At 40.1% G+C, this 24,223-nt stretch overlaps 1 protein-coding gene across 1 annotated transcript in view; it reads left to right on the top strand.

Annotated features, from left to right (window-relative positions):
- The first annotated feature begins 229 nt into the window (after positions 1–229).
- ABCD2 (ATP binding cassette subfamily D member 2) overlaps positions 230–24,223 on the top strand; it is a 44,065-nt gene continuing 20,071 nt past the window's right edge. Inside the window, exons 1-6 of the mRNA XM_054631839.2 lie at positions 230–1,338; positions 2,675–2,855; positions 7,277–7,398; positions 10,297–10,465; positions 14,081–14,175; positions 15,592–15,737. Coding sequence (XP_054487814.1) covers positions 415–1,338; positions 2,675–2,855; positions 7,277–7,398; positions 10,297–10,465; positions 14,081–14,175; positions 15,592–15,737 — 1,637 coding nt within the window. The 5' untranslated portion in view covers positions 230–414. The remainder of the gene's footprint in view (positions 1,339–2,674; positions 2,856–7,276; positions 7,399–10,296; positions 10,466–14,080; positions 14,176–15,591; positions 15,738–24,223) is intronic.

Below are 24,223 nucleotides of genomic sequence, written 5' to 3'. Positions count from 1 at the left end.
AATCAACGGTACGGCCGGAGCCGAGCGCCGGGGGACCCAGAGTGAACCCGGAGCCGAGCGCCGAGGGACCGGTGCTGCTGAAGCCGCCGCTGCGGCCGCGCCTCGAGCGATAGCGGTTGTGGCCGGGGCGGCGGCGCTGAGCGGCCGGGCCGCTGCCGGTGCCGCCCCGCGCGGCGCAGCCAATGGTGGCCGGCGGGGCGGGCTGCGCCGCGCGGGGCTGCGTTGTGCAACGCGCCGCGCTTTGAAGGCACCATCACCCCTGGGAGGCAGCGCTCACTCGGCATCTGTCACGGCAGCGCGGCCGGCGGCGGGCCGGGCCCCGCGCCCCGATGAAGACCCGGCGGGACCGGCCTTCCCAGCGAGCATGAGCCAGTCGCACTAGGAGCGGCACGTAGCGGTGCCGAGGAGGGCAGGATGGCCCACATGCTGCATGCGGCAGCCCGGCGGGTGCAGTGGAGCAGGGCGGGCGCCGCGAAGAAGGCTGCGTGCCTGCTGGCCGCGGCGTACGGGCTCAAAATCCTCTACCCCATCATCCGCGGGCGTGTGAAGCGGGCGAGCGGCAGAGGCGGCGCGCACGATGAGACGGGCCGGGCGGTCCCGCACCCCGCCGGCAGCCGGGGCAGAACCGCTCCGGCCGTGGACGCGGAATTCTTCAAGCAGCTGCTGGAACTCCGCAAACTGTTCTTCCCGAAGCTGGTGAGTGCCGAGCTGGGCTTGCTCTGTCTCCACTCGTTTGCTCTGGTATCCAGGACTTTCCTCTCCATCTATGTGGCCGCACTCGATGGAAAAATTGTGAAGAGCATTGTGGAGAAAAAGCCCAGGAGCTTCATCTTCAAGTTAATCAAGTGGCTGATGATCGCAATCCCAGCAACTTTCGTGAACAGCACCATCCGGTACCTGGAGTGCAAGCTGGCCCTCGCCTTCCGCACGCGCCTGGTGGATCACGCCTACGAGACCTACTTTGCCAACCAAACTTACTACAAAGTGATCAGCATGGACGGGCGGCTGGCCAACCCTGACCAGTCCCTCACCGAGGACATTATGATGTTCTCACAGTCCGTGGCGCATCTCTACTCCAACCTCACCAAGCCCATCCTGGATGTTGTGCTCACCTCCTACACCCTCATCCGCACGGCACGGTCCCGGGGGGCCAACCCCATCGGGCCCACAGTCCTGGCTGGTCTCGTCGTCTATGCCACGGCCCGTGTGCTCAAAGCCTGCTCGCCCAAGTTCGGCAAACTGGTGGCTGAGGAGGCTCACAAGAAGGGCTATCTGCGCTTCATACATTCGCGCATCATTGCCAACGTGGAAGAGATTGCCTTTTACCGAGGGCACAAGGTAAGGAGGAGGGAAATTGGAAGCACTGGGCTAGCTCCTGCAGTGCCAGAGTGGACCCATGCTTCCCCTGATGCTCTTCTTGAACATTTTGGGTCCCTCTGACATTTAAACTTGTTTACAGCTTGGCACTTCCCATTTCTTAGGAAATGCCGTCTCACAATCAGTGTCTAGGGGGAGCAGATCACAGTTCCCTTGAACTCTGACAGTGTTCTGGTTTTGCAGATGGACCTTATGCTTATCTAGAAAACTAATCTACATTGCTATGTTTTCCCCACCCAGTCCATTCTGATTAACTTTTCCAGACTTCTTTTTTCCAACCATGGGGATGAACCACCATATTTATTTCAGCAGAAATAGCAACCAAGGCACACCAGAAGGTCTAGGGGGAAACTCTGTGATGGCTCAGAGCACGCTACAACCTTTGACATTCTTTCACATAGCCAAGCAAAGATGTAGTCACCAGTCTTAAAATAGCATAAGTACAGTACTTCTGCAATCACAGTTACATAAACTAGTAGCTTGTTTTAAAGCCACCTTATTAAGGGACTCTTCATATTTTTTTAGAAGTAAATTTTGGCTGTAGTACCTTTCAAACACAGTTGGGAAAAAAGTTGTTTCATGCAAGTGAAAATGAAAGCTGGAAACCAGCCTGAAGTATTACTCTTTCAGTTCAAGCAGTGATTATATAACATTAATGGTTTATTTTTGTAGACACAATCATTCTCAAAACCTGCCTGTAATAGTGTTTTAAGCGCAGCTAAATTATACATTTTCTCAATTCCCACATAAATGGGCTTGAACTGAATACATATTGGCTTGCAACTGTCTTGACTTGTTAAACCTCCTGGGATAATTCTCTTTTTCCCCAGACTGCTTGCAAAAACAAGCAGCATTTTAGGAATCAACTCTGCAACTTTAAGTCACTGAAGATAATTGATTCCCAAATGCTTTCCAACATAATTTTCAGTTGCTGTGAAACTCTACAGCTGCAACTTTATTAAAAGGACATGAAATCAATCTTATTATGGTTGTTAGAATGAACTGTTGTGACTGCTATGTTTTTCTTGTATGTATTAGAGATCTTAAAAGAGTTGAAAACCTGCCAGTGTTCTGTCGAGGAACAATGGTGTAAATAAGAACCAGGTCCACTGGCTTGCATAAAGCTGTGCACTTTTGCTGTGAGACTGCAGCACAGTGAGTGTGAAGTACCACATGGCAGATGTGATTCAGAAGTGACAGCTCTGGGTACCTGATTATTTCTTCTACACATGTGAATGTATCTTGTACTACATGTCCATCTTTCATGGAATAAATTATTTTATTATTTTAACCATAGGTAGAATTGAAACAACTGCAAAAAAGCTACAAGGATTTGACAGATCAAATGAATCTCATTTTGTCCAAACGTTTATGGTACATCATGATAGAGCAGTTCTTGATGAAGTATGTCTGGAGTAGCTGTGGTATGATCATGGTCGCTGTGCCCATCATCACCGCAACGGGATTTGCAGATGGTGGTAATAACATCTTTTTTAACATCTAATTTCTTAGTGTTTCTTTAAAGTTATGTCCTCAAAAGACCGTAGTACCCTTGAGTGCTGTTCACATTGGTTTATTTTTCACAGACTTTCTTACAACATCTGTGTTTTATGTATAACTTGCATAGTAAGTCAGCTGAGCAAATGATCCAACTTGGAGTGTGTGATAAATAGTATGAAGTCAGGACTTAGAGGATCCTGGTATCACACAAGATTGTAATGATTATTGCAGTCTCCCTTTTCATTAGTCACTGTTGGAATGGCAAGCTGATTATTACTGTATCTCCTTTTGCAAAATGATACTGTGAACTTTAACAGAGTGCTTATCTTCTCCTTCCATAAACCATAGTGTAATTACAGATAATTATAGGTAATTTTTCTCTTATTGTTGACCTGTTGGAAACCGTTGATTTTCCCTGACATCCTAGGAGAAGAGAAGGTAAAATTCAGGCTAGGATGGTAGCATTTTTGACATCCTATCACAATTTTCCTGGAGGTGAAATGAGACTCAAATAGTGTTGTTACTGCAGATGCTATTAAAAAAAAAAAAAAAAAGAGAGAGAAAACAAGAGAGAGCAAAAAGAAATGTGTTAAGGAGGGCTGTTGGTTAATTTAGTTTAACAGGCTTCCTCATGCACAGTTAGAACTTAATATATTACAAATTTCATAGGATTCCTATAACATGAATCCTACAAAGTCTTCAGAAGGATCAGTTCTGAATTGTGTACTTTGAATTAGGAATGAGTGAATTCTTTTCTGTGCAGTAGTTCTGTTCCTTTCATGGAAGTTATATTCCAAATGAGGACTGTCCAAGTGGACAAGCTTGGTGTGAGCTGTGGCTTTGTGCAGTGCCCACGTGGTTTAGCTGTCCCACAAAAAAGTTGTGCCAGAGCAGGGCTGGGTGCTCAGCTCCCTGAGCTGCTGCCCATCACGTGCCTTAGGAGGGCACTACATCAGCACCCTGGCTGGCATCCTGGGAACAGCTTCAAAAATATCAGGATGTCTTGTTCCAAACTGGAGAGGCCGTACAAAGGCATTTAACCTCACAGTGAAGGTTATCAGCACAACAGAAAAAGTGATAAAGGTCTTTCTGCTAAGAAGGGAGTGAGTACAATCAAGAAAAGGAGCATTTAACCACATGTTGTAAATATCTCCTTGGCATTAGAGCATGAATAAAAAAGGACTTGTACTCATGCTAAACTAAATAACATTCCTGTTACTCGTGTTTGTTCTTTTGTTAAATACATTTCAAATGTGGGAGAGAACAAAGATGCACCAGTGGCTCACATTGTAAAGCAGAATTATATTTGCTACCAGCATCCTAAACTATTAAAACATGGGGTTTATTATTGAGTCCTGGGGCTTACCATAATGCTGGTTCACAAACATAATACTGGCAGCACCATCAAGACCAGTGTGAGGTATTGCAGGTATTCAAAGAATCAAGCACACCTGAAGTTACCATGACCTGCTTGGGAAAACAGTGCTTTTTGCAGATCACACACAAATTTGTTCACATCTGAAGGAAGTAGATTTTTTGTGTTAGGATAAATCAAAAGAGTCAGGGAAATGTACAAAACTGGTACCATGGTGAGACTTGAGACTACTGGTGTAAAGCCAAAAATTTTATACACTTCTTCAGGGAAGAGAAAGAAAAAGTAAAACAATAATTCTTCAGTAATAAGAAAAAAGAACAGTGACAGTATCTTTGAACAGTAAGAAGAACAGTAGCTTTGACAGTGATATTTCTGACTGAAATTTTAAAATAGTGTTATATTTTTCAGTGAAGAATTTAGGTGGCAAAGATGAGATTTCTCTTTGATAACATTTCTTATTCTTTTTGTATTAAACAATTCACATTCCAAATGTGTCTCAGTTTATGGAGAATAACTATTTTTTGAAGCAAGGCTTTGATTTCTCTAGACACAGTGAACATTTATTTTTGTTTATAAAATAAGTGTGACGATCAATTAAATAAAGGAAAAGGAAAATGGAAATGTTAGATTCTGTGTGAAACAGAGACAGTCTGTGTGTTAAAATGTGACACTTTCAAACACAGGAGGCCAGCCATATGAAAAATGTTTTGTACAAAAAGTTCAAGAAAAATTATATTGGTGGGTTATATAATAGAAGAGTTTGTCTTTTGGGCCTGTGAAATGCTCATAAATTCTGTATAATTTCAATTTTTTAAATATCCCTATTCTGGCTGATGCAGTGGCTTGTAGAGATCCTTAAACTCTTGCTAGATGAGCTGGCCTGGGTGCTGGAAGCAGCCATCAGTAAATATTGCATTTACATGAAGGAGGAATGCTGCATTACTGCAGTTAAACCATACCTGGTTCCTAGATGATTTAATTGTGGTGGTTTTATATAGCATAGGCTGCATGTGCTATAATCGCAATAAGATCAGCAAAAATTGGTTGTGTCAGAAGTAAAAAAATTTCAAATCCTCTTTTACTAATGAATTTACTGAATTCTCCCTATTCACTAAATGTATTCTTCTTGCAGTGGAAATAACTTTTTGAAGTGAGAGCCACATCAGTAAGAATTTTGTAATGTCTCCTTTTCAAGAGCTTTTCTATATATTTTTTAAAAGCATGTCTCTCAGTGTGTCTCAGCAAGATTGCATACAACTAGTTGACAGTGTGCTGATGTAGAATTGAAGTGGGAAAACATCATAATTAAACCCAGGAAAAATAACATAGATGTTCTGTGTGTGTGTATATATATATACACACACACACACACACATATATATGAAAAGTTATGATGTAGCAATTAAATTTTTTTTCATTAATTATTTCAGTGAAATACAGTGAAATAATTATTTCTGTTTAATTATTATTATATTAAATAATTATTCCAGTGTATTTTACTGTAATAATAATTAAATAATTACTGTATAATTAATAATGTATTATTATATAATTAATTATATATAGAATAATTATTCCAGTGTATTTCTCTGCAATATAGTGCATTTCAGTGATCTAGTTATGTAGGAATGCCTTTATGGATATGTAAATGAAAACAGAATAACATTTAGATTTAACTAATAAACACAGAAAGATACATCTGGCTGTGGTACTGCCTGTAGATTCTCAGACACCAGATTTCTAGAATCTGATTTGTCAGGGAAGTGAGAGTAAGAAAATGCTGTTTGCTCTACCCTTGCATTGCTTGACTTAGCCCATGAAATGTATGATTGCATTACACCTGCAAGGAATTCCTCCTAGATTTTCTTGATCATGAGCACTGTGGAAACATGGGTGTTGGTAACAATTGCTAGAACAGGAGCCACAGTCCATCCACCTGTTACCCTGCCTAGCACGATTCCTAGCATCAGCTTAGTTTAAAAAAGAAGCTTAAAAAAACTTTACAAACTCAGGAAAAAAATAATATCCTGATCCCATTCTGCAAAAGATTTAAGCAGTTTATGGATATACATATCAAGTTATGTGATGCAGAAAACCCTTTAGATCTTTAATTGTAAATCTTTTATGTGGAAAGTTTTTAAAAGTGGTTTGCTACACCACTGGTTTACTACACCAGTGATTTGTAGTTGCAATTATAAGCACTGAAACAACATTTAGCCTCAGAATAGTCAGGCACTCCTTTTTAAATCTTGTTTCCTTCAGAAAACAAACCTTGCAACTTGAATCTGTGGGACCCAAGGCAGCAAAATGGTATGTGTAGATATGTTAAATATACTTACTTTTCACATATCTTCTATAAATTCTGCTAGTGTTTTCTCCTTGCCTAATGCTGCTGACATGAGACAAATCCTTTCTTTGGCGCAAGAATATTTTTGTTAACAGGATGCAGTGTCATAAATGAAACCTCACAACTTTGTTCTGAGGTCAGATGAAGAGAGAAACTTCATTGTGAGGGAGAGTTATCCTATTGAAACCATGCCTTTGATACCAAGAGAGTTTATTGCTTTCTTACAGAAATATAAAAGTGTTGCCAGATTTACACAAATGTGAATGGTTCCTTCTACATGAAGTCAGTAAATAAGTAACGTTGAAAATTAATAATCACAAAAATGTTAAAAATGTTCAAAATCTGTTTCAGATCATTGCTTAGGTTTCACTTTTTTCATATTTTGAAAAATTTATGTTGCAGGATGATATATTAAAAGGACAATGATCCATATAGATAAATAACAGGATGTGTTGCTTAACAAGATGAATTCCATAGGCTCCCACTTACTCTTTTTGACAAAGCTGTGGTAGTTACATTCACTTGTTGTTTCTGAAAGGTTGTCTTCATGGAGTTAATTTTTTCTTAAAAAAAGAAAAAGCCTGCTCTGTAATAGCTCACATTGCAATAATAATTAAGTTTGTAGAGATAATTATCAGCAGGCTATTTTAACAAAACCTTTTTTTTTTTACATTCAGAATTGGAAGATGGGCAGAAGCAGGCAATGGTTAGTGAAAGAACAGAAGCTTTTACTACATCACGAAACTTGCTGATCTCTGGAGCAGATGCTATTGAAAGGATTATGTCTTCATACAAAGAGGTACTGTACATCCTGCATGCATGAAACAGAAGAGGAAAAAAAGAAAAATGATTTGCATTGAATATAAAATATTTTTAAAAAGTAGTGCAGTTTTTAAAGACCAATTCTATTGTAACTAAATCCATGGAGATATTTGAACTGGTAGTTTGATATTTAGGGTTAAGTTCACATAGAGTCTAAAGTGCACAGTTGCCTGGATGGTGCAATGTGTAGATGTCATTTTTAATACTTGTGTTCAGGTGTCATCAGAGTGTAATAGAAGTTCCTGGAATGTCAGTGATAAAGGTTCAAATTCCTCTTCTGTTTGGAGCATAGACCTGAATTTGAGCTGTCTGTCTTCAGTGTACTGGGACTCTTCTGTTGGAACTGTCACAAAAGCATGTAATAGTTTAATTGTAAGAGTCTTTAAATTGGGGATTGGACTAGAGTCTTCTAGTCCAATCCCCCCCCTATGCCATGAGCAGGAACATCTTCAGCCATTATTGGATTGCTCAGAATCCCATCCAACCTTACCTTGAATGTTTCCAGAGATGGGGTATCTCCACCTCACTGGGCAACCTTTTCTGTATGAAAACCAAGGAGAATTGAGTATTTATTTCTGGGCCACTTAAACTGTAAGGCTGTTTTCAGTATCTTGTGAACCTGTTAAATTGTAAGTAATTTTTCAAAATAGAGAAATTTTAGCAGGAAAAAGTTCACTTTGGGAGTACAAGTATTCTTGAAGTACAGAATGTTAATCTAGAAGATCAGAGATGTTATTTCAGGTCCTTACCCAAATTCCAGTAGAGCTATGCTTTAATCTATTGTCTCTCCTGTGGATTTCTTTAAATGCCAGCTGTTAAGCCACAGAAAAGTGAGTCAGTGCTGTTAATCTCAACATTTCCTTCTGAATGTTTGCTCTTCATATTTGAATTGGTGTTTGCTCATCCCTTTGGTGGGAACCCCTTTTCCCAGTGGAGTGCAAGGAGGAATGCATTAACTAGGCAGCTAATCAAAGACTATGGATTCTGTTATTTGGAATCCAGCCATAACAGCCACAGCTTTGTAAATTGTCAGAGGAGGGGTAGTTTGGCACCTTCAGATACAGACTTTATTTGGAATCCAGCCATAACAGCCACAGCTTTGTAAATTGTCAGAGGAGGGGTAGTTTGGCACCTTCAGATACAGACTTTGACAAAGCCAGTGTCTGTGCTGTTTTCAGAAGTCTGAATGGGCTGTGATTTTTAACCTATTCTCTTTTAGCTGTTCCCCTCCTTGATCTCTGCTGTCAAGATACTGCTGGATAACCTGTCATACACTGATGTAAAACGTGTTTTGTTTTATGTAATGTACATGAGGAATTAGAAAAACTGTGGTTTTATTTTTTTGGCAAGCAAGTAGTAGAGGAAGAACTGAAAAATAGTAGAGGAAGAACTGAACAAACTCACTTTGTCTATAACATGGTAAGATACTAATCCAGACAGCATGAGACAAAAGAGCAGTTCTATGAATTTCCATCTTAATTTTACATTTATGCTTCTCATCAAAAGACTGCAGTACTTCAGCCACATTGTCATTCCCATTTTGTGATTCAGGCAGTTTCCAAAGCACAGTGTACTTCAACCCATGTCAAGTGGTAGTGCAGTTCTTGCCCACCTCCTCCACCAAGGCAGACTCCTTCAAGTCAGTGTAATTCACAGTGCAGATGAGGTGGGATCATCTTTTCTTTGCAGTCAATAGTTTAGGTGGTGGTATTTAGTGTTTGAACAAAATGAGTTTCTACAATCATGGTATAGAAGCTTACTACACGTTATCGTTCTCCTGGGGCACAGCTGGTAGGAGTTTCATTTGGAAATTAAATTCACATGCAGGATTCACATGCAGGATTCTCTCTGTCATCCTGGTGAAATTATGGCCATGTGGCCAGAGCTAGCACTCACTTCTGAGTCTGGCACAAATAGTGAAACTTAGAGGAGAATTATGGAACTATTTCCAGTTATTTCAAATAATCTTGGAATTATGTACACCATAGTGGGTGAACTCAGTCATGGGGTGTACATATTTAATCACAGCAGGCCAAGGATTTTATAATCTTGATCTGATTTTCTTGTCCTCTCTGCATTTTGTATAAAAATGTATCCTTTTAAAGCCATCTAATAATACATTTAAAACAAAAGGCTTTGGTTTAATTCTTTACCACCAGCAGATGGAGGCAGTTCTTTGGGAGCTCTTATATAGCCCATGAATATGAAGTTACAAGTTCCAGGGATCTGTTGTTTCTGTCTTCACCAGGTGAAAATTGTGACAAATGGACCAAAAAAAACAAAAGAGAAAAAAAAGCCCCTTTAAGAGATGTCACCATCTTAAAAATGCCCAGTTCTGTTCTAAGGTGTCAGATTTAGCATGCAGTTGACAGAAGACTCATTTCTGGTTTGTACTGTATTTCAGGTTAGGGTGCCCTGATGCTGCCTCTTTTACACAGAAAAGCACACTTCTCCCACAGGAAGTTTCAGGAATACAAGCAAGTAAACATAGCAATTATAGATGTCATTTTTTTCTCACTTCTGTGGACTTCTATTTTTGCTGGAAAATGCAGAGATTTTGTTTTTTTCCTGTGTACCAGCCTCTTTGTTTTCAGATACGTTAGTAGCTGTTCTCTGTTCATTGAAGACTACAGAAATGAGCAGTCTCTACAGCCTCTTCATTTATTGGAGTTATCATGGCTTACATGGGCTTAGCTCAGCTGTCCTGTCTGCTGGTTGGTAGGAGCTACAGGTGGCATATGGGTTAGCACTGCATTTCAAGGAATGGAAATCAATGGGTCATGATCAGCATTGTTGTTCATGTTGATCTTTGGCCAAACATTTAATTTGTAGAATTTGTGAAGCAAACTGAAATGAGGTGTTTGTTGTTTCTCAGGTCACTGAGCTCGCAGGCTACACCGCCCGTGTCTACAACATGTTTGCAGTCTTTGACGAGGTGAAGAGAGGCATCTACAAAAGAACTGCTGTTATTCAAGGGTCTGTAAACAACAGCAGGAGTGAAGATAAGGCAGAGTTACACATTGATGGGCCCTTAGAAATCAAAGGTAATTAATTCATATTTGTATGAATTTCCCAGGGGTGGTGGGGGAGGCATGGAGCAGTGGGACGGGAGGTGAACAGAGGTTTTTTTTCTGTAACTAATCAGCCTCTCAGCCTTATTCCCCAGAGATCATGTTGCCTTTCATTTTAACCCCCTGCTTCCTTATAACTCTGTCCTTATGGTGTGCTTTTCTAATACACAAAATGGCTCAAATGTTTTCTGTAAAAACTTTCAATGAAAAGGCATTTCAACTATACTATTATATGTGATGGTGATGGTAGTATTCTTACGCTGACAGTGCCTGTTTTCCTCAGACCATTCATTTTTTTTCAGAAAGCTGAGACTGTAACATTTTCATCTTCAGCCATCATATTATTTTGTGTGAGGTAGGAGGAGAAAAGACAGATTGGTTCTGTAGTTTTTCCCAAAAATACTATGTTTTCCATGATTAAAGATCAGCCTGTGCTCATTTTTTCATAATTTAGTGGGAATCTTCAACTGAAAATGATAACTTTACCCTTCTCCTCACCTCCCAAATGATCTGATTATATATACACTTTTTCCCTCCTGACCTGTAGTAAACCCCATGGACCTGGGTAAGGCCCCATGGAGGATCGAATAATAGGAACTGCTGAGACAGCAACATAAGTTCCTGTCTCCCTGACCCCCGCCCCAAAGCTTATCTCTGTAACCCTATAGCCTATGTTACTTAACCCTTACTATTGGTCAAGTTTGGATTCCCCTTAACCCTATAAAAGGGGCCTACTTTAGCCCATTTGACAGAAGAAGAGCTGTCCCTGGGACCCTTCACAGACTCCCCCAATAAACATCGCTGTGGAACACCAGGACCTCTCCTTCTCCTCTCTCATTGTGGGCTGCAGCCTCAGCCAAGGGCTCCCTACCTTAGCAAGCAAGAGCTGAGATCCTAAGAGAGCTTGCAATCACTATAGAGCTGATGATCACCAAGCTTGCTAAGGGGGTTAGCCCGCGACGTCGGCCTCGAACTAGCCTAGCTTTGGGCACCCTGTCCCCCTGAGGACTGGGCTCCTGGGCTATCTTGCACTGCTTGATAATAAGGCCAGATTAGAGGCTTTATTATACTGACCCCATCCTCTGTCTTCTGGTGCCACTGTCTTTCTGTCTCCAGCCTCCCTGGAGCATTTTCTCTGTACATCCATTCCTTATTGTGCCATCTCTCCCTGCCTCTTGCATCCAGCTTCTCTCTGAGGTACTCAAAGGCAGCTTTTGCAATGGGTTTTTCCTCATTTTCCCAACATAGCATTTCTGCTGCTGCCCTCTGTGGTGTTGAAAAGCCTTGTTCTCTTCCTTTAGCTTTTGAAAAGTTAAGCCTCAGTAGAGTTATAGGCCCCAAAGGGCTCTTTGTGAAATAACTTCTTGCAGCGATTTCAACAGTGCTGCCCTTCAGCTCACATTTCTCAAAGGTCCTCTCACAAGGTTCATTATAACAAAGTGTGATGCAGCATGGTGGATAGGTATGGAAATAGCTGATGTCTTAGTATGATAGATCTTGGTAGTGCTTGGCTGATGTTTAAAGAAATGGCATCTTGTAACTGTTGCATGTTGTCATGTACATGAGAAAAGGTTTGTAGTTCCTGGAGCAATGAAGTAATCTGGGGTCTCTTTTTAGATAACCAAAACCAAATACAATTCAGATATGGAAGTGTGCTCTTCATATTCCCTCTAGGTCTACTATATCTAAACCTCACTCCTCTTTTCTCTGCAACCTTTTCCCAAGATTTCATTCCCCTACAGTCACTTTTCATCCAGTCTGAATTCCTCCTAAGCCATGGTGACAAGCATTTGCTCTTGTGTAGTTGTAGCTCTCAGAGGCAGCTAGCCAAGACCAAGCATTGTGCACAAGGATTTAAGAAGAATTTAGGCCAGATGAATCTAGGCCACAGGCTCCACATTTTTTATGACAAGTGCTATTGTAATACTGGTTTTCCTCCTTTCTTTTGGTTGCAATGCTTCAGAAATCCCTGAAGAGTGGATTGTGTGTGGATAAAAGTGCACGTGCTCACATGCCTGTGTGTGCCTGCATTGTTAGAGAAGAAAAATCTTAATATTCTGCTTCCCCAATGGCTCTTTCAACACATAATACTTACTGCCTTTTCAATCAGCCAGTATAAGTCTTTGTAACTAAGCAGTGTCTGTTTTGTGCCTTGCATTTACTGTTGTCAGTAAGTGTGAAAATATGAAAATAATAATATTTTACAGATAACAATATTGCCTTACAGCGTATTTAATAATTCAGAATTTTAAAAATTAAACAGAACTTTTTCCATCTTATACAAATACTGTCAAATTGTGTTTCTGATTACACATAAATATACTTTAAAAGCATGTTAAAGTTGCAATCAAATGCTGTGAAATTAGGATTAGGAAATTAGAATTAAATTTACTTAATTCTTACTAGCTGACTATATTTTATCATTGATTTATTTTAATTACAGTGTCTCCACTGTATCAAAGTAATTTCTTTTTAACAGAAAACACTTTTTCCCCGTAATATGCTGTTTTAAGTACAATTTATTTTACGAAAAAAGAACACTTGGACTGATACATGGCATAAAAATTTCTGCCCAGGTTGTTATGGTTTGGCAAGTTAAAATCAATTGAACAAAGAGCATCTAAAGGAAGAATGTAAGACTAAGCTTAAGTGAAGAAAATGCTATCAGTGCCTTCTATAATTAACTAACTAACTTGGTCTTTGTTACATTTTTCTTTGTTCAGATTAGTTTAAGTTATAAATAAACAGCTATCTAATAGAAAGAGAAATGTCTTTCCTTTGCATCTTGTCTATAAAGGTAATTGCTAATATTTTTCTAGGAATCTAACTGTTTGGCTTCTGTTGGATAAGACCACTAACAGCTGTCTGAGGAGTTAGTTTCATTCTTTTACTCTTTCCAGGGCAGTTAATATCAAAGTCCTTGTATTACAGAGTATCTGGATATCCAGTAGAGATTGTATATTTAACTTGCCAGAAATCCAAATGCCAAGTGTATCTACCTGACTGAAATATTTCATGAGTTCCTGCAAATACTTACAAGACATGTTTACAGTGTCTGTGGCATCAAAAAGAGATGGAAGCAAGCCATTAAATGTTTTCTCCTTTGCTCTCGTTGCTGGAGGAGACTGAAAGGTGCTCCAACTTTCAGAGCTGGTAGTGATTCCTAATTAAATCCTCAAAGAAGGTTAACTGGTTTGCCTGTGGCTAAGGCTGTCCTGGAACTTTTTTACTGCTTGATATTAAACAGCTATTTAAAGCAGAATACAGAAACTAGAAGTAGAATTTGAATGAACACATCTTTATAGTGCATCACATATTTATGATGCCTAATGTGCATTTTGTTTAGGATCAAATTTGGGTTTCATTGCACATTCTTGGCTACTGTTGACAGTGTCTTTTGGACTAGCTAAGATTTATTATCCAGGTTTTCCAATAGGGGTACCTGGAGCACATAGAAAAGAGCTGTCTCAAGCTTGAAAATAGTCCTTGCTTGAAAATATACTCAGTTGTGCACAGAGGCTGTCACAAGTGATTGCTTAATGGAGGGTTTCAAAAACTCTAATTTTTGGGTTTTTTTTTTATTTCTAGGGAAAGTAATTGATGTTGATCAAGGAATTATTTGTGAAAATGTTCCTATAATTACTCCGAATGGCGATGTGGTGGTTTCCAGACTAAACTTCAAAGTAAGATGATAAGCAAGAATCTTCTGATTGTTGCCATCACATTAACATAAACAGCACAGAATTCATATACCTTATGTTAAGTACTTGGAGGAGCATATGGATAAAAGGGGAAGTCCAGAAAGGTAGGCATAGTAGCTCAATAGAGGCAGACATGTGGAGTTTTTCCTGCTCAGAGAAAGAAAAGGGAGGATTTCTGTTGCTGTTGCCAGGTGAAAAACTGACCTGAGATTTTCAAAGGTGTCTGTGAGAGTATGCGTCCACCTTTAGTTAAATTCAGTCAGATTGGGGTGCTTTACTCACAAGGGCTCCTTTAAAAGTCTGAGGCCACAGCAAAAGTGAAAAAATGAAACCTGTAGTTTTTCCTGATCACCACAAAGAGCAGCACTGACTAATAGCTGACAGCATAGTTCATTCACCAGTCCAGTTGGGAAGCATTTATTCAGCAGAAACTTGTATTGTTTTTAAAAACCTATTCCAGACACCTCTGGGTACCTGCTCACAATTTTAATGAGTGACCTTTACTGAATTATTCCCAGATGTATCCTGTTCTGATGTGCAGATGCTGTTCTTTTTAAAAAGAGTTGAAGTTATCAGAAATAAATTTAACAATTCCAGCACATCTTTTATTTTAGCTAAAGCAGGATTTTCCTTTTCCTCTGAATTAGGAACTAGGAGGAAATGGTCCTAGCTATGGCAAAACTTGCAACATCTTCAGTGTAGGAATTTCAGAATTGTAAAATTACGACCTTATGATCAAGCAGACATTTCTATGTATTCATCTCAAGAGACAGAAACAAAGAAAATACAGAAGTCAGTATATTTCTGTAAAACATAGATAATGACATTGTGATTATGCATAAAGATACACTCATATATACACAGGGTAATAGTCAAATGAGTAAAGAATATCGCTTGTCATCATAGCCAAGTTAACATAGGCAGTTTAGTGGGAAATGGAAATGTGAAATAAATTTTCCAAATCACTTGACTGACCTCCCATACCTGCAATTAATATCACAGATAGGCACAATACTGTTTGAAACACTGTTAACACCTTTGGACCTAATCTGCATTAGAACAATTGATTCTGACTGTGATGTATTGATGCTGTAATGTAATCATATTGCATATTACATTACGTGTATATATAGTATGATATATTACTATAAATATTACTACCATATACTACTGTAAACATTAATTTATAGAGATACTCAGATATAAAGGAGATTATTTTCATTATCTTTGCCCACATATTTTATCTGATGCTACTACTTCCAGAATACATGCAGCTAATCAATGAAATTGGTTGATAATTTTATATCAATGCTTATGTAATCCCTCTTAGGGGTCTTGGAATCTCTTGTGCCACATACACTGTGTAGTAATATCTTTGCATTTTCATCCCCTTTGCAGGTCGAGGAGGGGATGAATCTTTTAATCACTGGACCCAATGGCTGTGGAAAGAGTTCTCTCTTCAGAATTTTGAGTGGTTTGTGGCCTGTGTATGAAGGAGTTCTCTACAAGCCCCCTCCACAACACATGTTTTATATACCACAAAGGTATGTGTCTTGCTGAAGGTGGTGCCTCTTACCTGGTTACATGAATTTTGACCCTTCTTCTCATATTTCTAATCTGTGATGTGTACATCCAAGTTAAAAGGTGGTAAGCACAACCTCAGGTGTATGAAGTGTATTTATAAGAGATCTTTTCTCATTGGTGATGCAGCATCATTAGTCATTGGAAAGGGCTCCCATACACTTGTGTAGGAGCCTGTGTTCCTCAGATGGCTGAAGTCCTGGATAGTTGGGATCGTGGAACAGACTGGAGTCTGAAAGAAATTTGAAATAGACCTAGGGTATCTCAAATCTGATTTCTTTTAAAACCAAGGATCAAAACAAGTGAGAGTGGTTTGATTCTTAAGTGTCAAATAACCAAAACATAACTTTGACACTGCAAGACCACTATCCAATCCAACAGTAACTGCAGATTGCCTTTTTAATAATATGTGCTCATTTCACTAATGGAAGCTTGGCTTTGTTGTCCTTTCTTTGTACTCTGACATGCTGTTGGACTCTCAGTATATACTCTTATGCAATTGGTTCTAGAATATCTCCTTAGAGACCTCTAACTATGTTGTTTTGCAAAAGCAAAGTCAAACACTGAGTCTTTACTTCCTGTAGTTCATTTCTTCCCATGGGCAAAAGAAGTATTTGTGATAGCAATTTGTAGCCTTGTTTTAAAAGTACAAGATATTAAGATGAATGGAATATACTGAACTGATTAGTAGATTTTCCTTGCTGCAGGTGAAGCTAGCAAAGAACACTGCTCTATGATTTTTTCAAATATCTGTATAATTTATTGCTAGGCATTGTCATTTTTCTGATTCACTCAAGACTTTTATTCAGGAGTTTGGAACAAAATACTTTATTAAATGTTTTTCAAAACATTATTTCAGAACACCCATTGTGCAGAACATTCTTAAGACTGGTTTACTCAGTATAAAAGATAATCTGAGTTTTTTTCTTGAAGAAAATGTTGAGTTTCAGCCACTTCCTTCCTCTGTATGATCCCAGCCCCTATTCAGATCAACATCTGTGGCTGGCTTCCTTACAGCCCTTTCCCTTTACTTACATTCCCTTTATCCTGTGAAAGCAAACAGACTCCTGTTGCATTCAGGCAAATTTGCCAAGGTGCTGGTTTGAGGGGATTGCATCACATCTGCTGGGATTTCATTCCATCAACGTGGTTCTTTGTTAGCTGCTTCCCCTAACTTTGCAGTGCTGGAAGAGTTTGTCCAGCAGACGTCTTCTATGAAACATTTCAAAAAGTTTTAGTCAGAATTCACCCAATGTCTTTGCATCCCTCTGTGACCAAAGCTGTAGGACTGGGCATGTGCAGTGTAGGGATTGGCATATGCAGTCCATCCTAGTAGCATCTCCAACAGGAGTGATGTCCTTGCAGCATCCAAGGGGCCCTGCCTTAGCTCAGCTCTCTGGCTCTTTGTGAGCTCTGTGCTTCCCTTCTGCAGTGTCTGGGTAAATGGGCCAACAAGGAGTGACAGAGAGAGCTCTTCTGCAAAAGTGCCACACCTTGACTGTGGCTGAAGGTTCTGAAGTCTACTCTGGAGGACAATTCAGCTGTGCCAGAGTGTGTTTTGTACAGTCAGAAGTGTGGCCTGTCACTCATAAGTGTCTCGTATTTGGACAGGGACTGAGACTGAACCTTGTAGGGATTTCTGGGTGAATGTGGCTGAAGGGGTTTATAAAGGACAGCAGTTTGTTTGGCTGTCCTTGAGGATCTCAAATTGGTTTTTTGCCCAGTGTATTTGTTCTTTGGGCATACAGAGTCTTCAATGAATATCTGAGATATTAAGAATTTCTTAAATTGAAGTTTGTACATTTCAGGACAAGATTTGCCACAGATCTGCTGGAGTTTTAGGGCTTTTGTGCGCATTGCCTTACATGGTCCAGGCTTTTCTCTTTTTTTGCTCTAATCTACCTGTGAGTGTTTTAATAGTTCTTTTATTTGTGGCCTAAATACATCACGCATTCACTTGGGTTTTTTTGTCTGTCCCTGGCTCTAGTATACATTTAGAATTTGTGTACTGGTTTGTAAACTGTCACCAAATTAAAGAGGTTTGTTTTGTAAGGTCCTGCTGGTGCAACCATTTTACTTATTAATCCTGTGCAAATTGCTGCTTTATCAGGATTACCTTCTGTTTATCTTTGTCAGGCACAATTCTATGAATTCTAGACTGAAGAATAGAGTGCCCTGCCTACATTTCATCATGTTTGTATTTCATCATAACCTTAGGGAAGATTGTTCCTGTCAATCTGGAAAGTGTCCTGGAAAACGTTTCAGACTGACAGGATCTGGGAGGTGGTAGGATAAGATCAGCCTGGCATCAGTCTACCTCACTGTTTTGTTTGCTGGGTAGGTGAAACTGGGCTGCAGCAGAAAGCTCTTGAATTGGTGGATGTGCATCAGAGGAGCAAGTTAGGATGACATCCCTGTGTTTGTGTGTATCCATTACATCTGTGGTCTAAGAGCTTTCCATTAGTGGACACAGTTACCATTGAAGCATTGGCATTCCTGTGGCTGAGTTTAATTCTGCATCAGCCCATTTTGAGTCAAGTGGGTGAAACCTCATCTGTACACATGAATGGTGGAGAATACAGTGACTGCTGAGTAACAAATACTCCACAGTAAATAGGAGCTCACTGAAAAGATTATTTTTTCATTTCTGTTTTTTAATGTTTCAGCATAGTATTCCAGAAATGTGTGGGAAATCATGTGTCTTTTTCAAGTTCAAAAGCTACATACAAAACTATGATTTATTAAAATATGAATTAGCTCATTGTGTACTCCAAATTTCATCCACACTGCAGGCATTTGGTAGTTAGCATTACTTAGGGGTTTGTAAGCTTTAAAACAGAACCTTAAGAATTCCTGTCTTTTTGGCTTTTTAGATTACTTAGCATAATTATACTGCTGTTTTATCTTTTGCTGTAAAACATTGTGAGGGTTTTTTTCCTCCCCTTATATAGGACTAGGCCTTGCAGAATTGATCTGTAATCAGTCACAGTTCTGGTGGATGCTGATGGGACAAACTGGAGGCAGGGTGAGAAAAGCCCAGAAATTTCAAAGCTCTGTCACTGTCCCTGACAGGCCTGTCCAAGAAGAGAGTGGGCAGAAGGGAGGGCAGGCAGAAGAGACAAAGGCTTGAAGAGCCTTTAAGCATCATTTGGTGCCTGAAGCAGCTTGTTGTTTCAGTGCTAGAACTGGTCGCACCTCATCAAGTTGTCAGATCTCATAGGAGACTCAGTAACTGGCAGAGTGGATGTTCTTACCCCTTCTCCTACTTCTCTCTGTCCCTCTTTTGCAAAGTAAAATTCATGTGTGTTTACCACCTCTTTGCATTCTTCTTTGAATCCTGGCCAAGAATTTAGCATGAATGAAAAAATAAACACATGTCACTCTAGTTGGTGAGGAACCATGGTTCAAATCAGAATCCAGAAACATCATTTTAAATAATAAATAATTAACAAAAGTATGTAGTGGGTCACATGAGTACTGATGCTGAAGGTATGCCACACACAGAATCACTAGGTTGGAAGAGACTTTTAAGATTGAGTCCAACCCATGCCACAGCACCTCAACTAAACCATGGCACTGAGTGCCACATTCAGTCTTTTTTTAAACACATCCAGGGATGGTGGCTCCACCACCTTCCTGGGCAGACAATTCCAGTACTTTATCACTCTTTCCATAAAAAACCTTTTCCTAATATCCAGCCTATATTTATTTCCCTTGGAGCAGCTTAAGACTGTGTGATCTTGTTTTCTCAATTGCTGCCTGGAGAATCCCCACCTGACTGCATCCACCTTTCAGGAAGTTGTAGAGAGTGACACAAGATGTACCTGAAGCACTCTGGGAATTAGCCTTTCACAACCTATCTGAAAGTAGCCTATTTCTTCAGACTCTGCCCTACTTCTACTCTGTTGGTCTTACACTTGGGAGGAGACTCTTCACTCCCTCTTCATGGAAATAGAGAGCTCTAGCATGCAATTCCTCCTAGCATTTACTACAGCCTTTCTTGCTCTCCAACTAAGTCTCAGCTTTTTCAGTTGTAAGGAAACAGATTCTTACATATGTTGGCTCTCATTTCCTTAGTTTGATTTAAATGCCAGCAGAATTTCACAGCTGGATACTTGCAGGTTACATTGACAACAGCGCAGGAATATTCCTCAGTATCTCTGCACTCTAAATTGCAGTAAAGCTCTAATTACCACTGAGTTATTGATATAAATTGTTAATAATTTTCTGCCTGCTGTGTCATAATGTCTTATTTGCATGGAGGAATGTCTCATGCATTCTCTGTTAGTTCCATAACCTCGCGAGTCTTTCTAGCACAGCACGTATCTAAAATGTTCCTCAGCATTTTCTCTTTCTTGAGGACTGATTCCCATAGAGCCTGGAGTAATACATTGTACTTCTTTCTCCTCATCCATTGCCACTGTTCTTTCTCTCCAGCTTGCTTTTACTGTAATTTGGTTATTTTTGTGAGAGGTGTGTTTCTCCAGTAGCATGCATGGTTTCTTTGTTATTCTGTGTGCCATTCTAGTAGAAGACCTACCCACTTTCTCAGCAGTTACAGCAATGGTCCAATTCTGTATTCTCTCTCTCTTGCTCATTCAAGTAGATCTCTTACATTTCTTTCTTTCAACACCAGGGTCATCAAATGCTAAAAGGGTGGCAACCGAAGATAAAGTAGTGTCAAATGTTGTTTGTTCTTTGTCATTTAAAATTTATATACCTATGTCTTGCTGCCTTCTTAATAATGCTAGGACAGTCTGGAATAGAACAGTTTAAAGGTTTATCTGGTCCTCCTAAGCTGTTTAGTTTTACATACATTGGCTCTATTTCTGGTATTTTATTTGGGGTTTGTTTACAAGTCTTTTCCTGTCTGGCATTTTTCCTTCTATATTCTAAAAATATCTTTGGATACAAAACAAAATTACATCAGCCACAGAGATATTTTTCCTCTCCTTACCTCTATTAAGTAATCCAAATGTCTAATGTGATTTGCCTCAGGTAGTCCAAGGATATTTATCATGTGGATGAATGAAGCAAGAGTGTTTCAGTTCAAAGTGATGTAAATAATAAAGTGATAAAATAAATTTTACATTATAAGCACATGAAAATTCAAAGATTATAGTGCAAGTCAAATGTTGTTTTAGGCACAAAGTAGTTAGTAGAGGCCACTCATCCTGAAACAATTCTTGATTATGTAAACAATTTAATCTTTCAAAATTGCTGTGTTTCACTTTCAGATACCCTATATGACATACAGAAGTTTGTGCAAGTGGAGTATGTATCTATATGGTTCTTCTGTATCAGACTACTTTCTTGTTAGTGTGTGGTGTGCTGGAGAAGCAGCCTGAATGAAGTGCTGTGCAAATACACCTCTACGAGTTCTGGTGCCTCATCTCGTTTAGATTGGCTCAGATGTCTCTGGCCTGTGTTGTATTCTGCACATCCTAATTTGTTTTCAGCTGATACTGCTCTGTCTTTAACTATGATCTTTTTAGTTGAGTCAGGTGGAGTTAAGCTGTACTCTGTACCCTTCAGCATTTTGCTGATAGTGCATCACCACATGGACTTGTTCCTTTGGTGCTTTGCCATCAGTTCATGGCATGCTGTACAGATGCCTGCTCCCTGGCACACTGGATCTATCTGTCTGTGGACTTGCCGTTATCAAGTTCATGATGGTCCTTTTCAATGTGTTTATTTCCAAAGTTCACCACTTATCTGGCAGAGGAGAAAAAGGTCTTTGATAGATAAGCACTAACAAAAAACATAACACAACACACTTCATACTCTGTGCAATAGTTTGCATACTATTTTGATATAGATGTGGTTTAAAGATTGCCTGCTGCTTTGTATCTTATTTTTCCTCTATTGAGATTAATCTGTTCCAGACAGCTTACCTCAGTTCTGCTGTTTGTTAGAAACTGTGGCCTGGCATCTGAGAGGGCTGTCAGGCTCTCTCCTTGGCCAGGGCACAGCTTCTTCTGTTTCATCTTTTTGTCATTCCTATAGAAATTATTGTACTTATTCTTCCTGGTTGATTCTTGCCTCATTGAGAACAGAAAAGTTCTTGCCTTGCTGCCCTGTAGGTTGGTGGAAGCTTTGCCTGCCAGGATCTCTGAGAAACCTCTCAATTTCCACTCAAGGCTCACTCAGAGCTGCAAAGTTTGAATGTTTATTATTAGGTCTATGTGCTGACTGCTCACAAGTAATGGCAGTACCTTGACACTGTGTTCAAAATTCACCAACACTGATAGGCAGAGGTGGGACATGGTTTTGTAGATTAACTGCTACTCCCCCTCAGGCCATGCCAGGTGTCTTCTCTACTGCCCAGACACAAGACTCAGCTGATTAAAGCGTAGTTTTCAGGTATTTTCTGTTATTAAGGAAAGTGTTGTATAAATTCCAGACTGAAGTATATAGTCAACTCACTGCATTGGGGCTTACCTTAGGTTTAAAATGTATTTGCATAAATCCAGCATTTAAGGGCTACTGCTAAACTGATCTTTGTGAAGGACTTCAGCATTCTCCAGGGTTTTGATCCCTCAATGCCTTCAGACTGGGGCATGTCTGGAGCAAGTGGTGGCTATGGGAGATACCAAGAGGATCAAATGTAGGTGAGGAATTGGGATGTGTTGATACATACTCAACTTCTACTCCAGTCATCTGTCCATGTGCCCAACTGTTTATGAAACTTCATTTAAAAGCTAGGAAAAATAAGCTTTGAACTTTTTAAAAGTACATAGTTAGGTTAAGCTTGACAAGCATTTTATAATTACAAAACCATTAACAGATTGTAAGAACTGAATACATGGCTGGTTTTTATGGGAGCTATCCTGCAAAACAATGACAGTCTATTTAATCTGTGTTAGTTACATTTTGCTGATATGAGCAGCTCATAGAATCATAGCATGCCTTGGGTTAAAAAGGGCCTTGAAGACCATCCAGTTCCAACCCCCTGCCATGGGCAGGGACACCTTCCACTAGACTAGGTTGTGCAAAGGCCTGTCAGGCCTGGCCTTGAGTATTTAGAGGAATGGGGTATCCACAACTTCTTGTGCCTTCAAAATTTAGTTTTGATAGCAGTGCCAAGGGAAGAAATTCACCTAGAGGTTAACTGAGAACTCAGTGTAGCTTAGCAGTGGTACAGACAGAGTTGCATGTTAGGGAGTAATATGGTGGTTACATTTACATGACCTAGTTTCTGCACTAAGCTCCCATTACTCTGTCCAGCTTGAGCAGTTACCTCCAGCCTAATGCACCTGCCCTGAAACTGTGCAACCAAGGATCTGTGACAGATGAACAGAATGGCAACTGTTTACTGTTTCAATAATATTTTACCTAGGAGCATCATAAAGCACGCTTCAGATGCCTTATGTATATCAAGTAATGAGAATCAATTTGGTTACATAACAATGGGAAGCACTGGGAAACATAAACTATGAAATCTGCCTGACATAAAAAGCTGGATATGAAAAGACTAAAAGGATGCTGGCTTTTTGTAAGGGAAGGACAGCTGAGAGCTCTAATAACAACTGGTATCGACTTCCCTAGGAATAAATCCTTTCTTCTCCTTCCTACTATAGTTTTCAATCAGAAACTCCATTATGGTGCCCTCTGCTTTTAAAAATCCAGGTAGGAGACATAGCAAACACCTCCTTCTTGAAGTGAAGGTAATAATTCTTTCCATGCCCCTTAGGCTTTGCCATTTGCCTGCCCCTGTGTCTTGGGCTCCAAAACTCCAGAACTGTAACCCAGCTCCAAGGTCATTCAGCCTTCTCCCAGCTTCTCCATGGTCTGCTCACTCTGACACATTTCTTAGGTTCTAGTTCTGTGTTTGACTGCCTGCAGGCTAAACCTGTTTGCCCAACACTATGTCCAGATGGCTTTTGAATATCTCCAAGGATGGAGATCCCCAGCCTGTCTTGCTTCAGTGCTTGATCACCCTCACAGTGAAAAATTGTTTCTAGATGCTCATTTGGCATCTCCTGTTTCAGTTTGTGCCCATTAGCTCTGATCTTGTCACTTAACACCAGCAAGAAGAGCCCAGCTCTGTCCTCTTTGCACCTTCCCTTCAGGTATTTAAGTTGATAAGATTCCCATGAGACTTCTCCCTGGTCTGTTTCCTCACAGGAGAGATGCTCCAGTCCCATCACCAGTTCTGTGGTTCTTGACTCCCATCAGGTGCCAGGAGCCCAGCACTGTGCAGCATCAGGCAGACCTCTGCTCACAGCACAGCATATGCTACCCTTGGGCCCATCTGTGCTAAGGTTCTTTGGCACTAAGGTCTTGAGCAGTCTGGTAGGATTTTCTTAGGAGTAAACAATGCCATTTGTCACTTCCACTGTCAGACCAAAGGATGTTACCATGAGAACATGCTGCTTCACTTCAAGATAAAGACAAGGACAAGCCAGTGGTGTAATTGCTGGTGCCAGGGGGGAGCTGCTTGCAGGCT

This window comes from Agelaius phoeniceus, chromosome 5, assembly GCF_051311805.1.
Source record: "Agelaius phoeniceus isolate bAgePho1 chromosome 5, bAgePho1.hap1, whole genome shotgun sequence".
NCBI classification, from domain to species: Eukaryota; Metazoa; Chordata; class Aves; order Passeriformes; family Icteridae; genus Agelaius; species Agelaius phoeniceus.
Note: the sequence above shows the minus strand (reverse complement) of the source record. Positions and strands in the feature narration are given on the sequence as shown.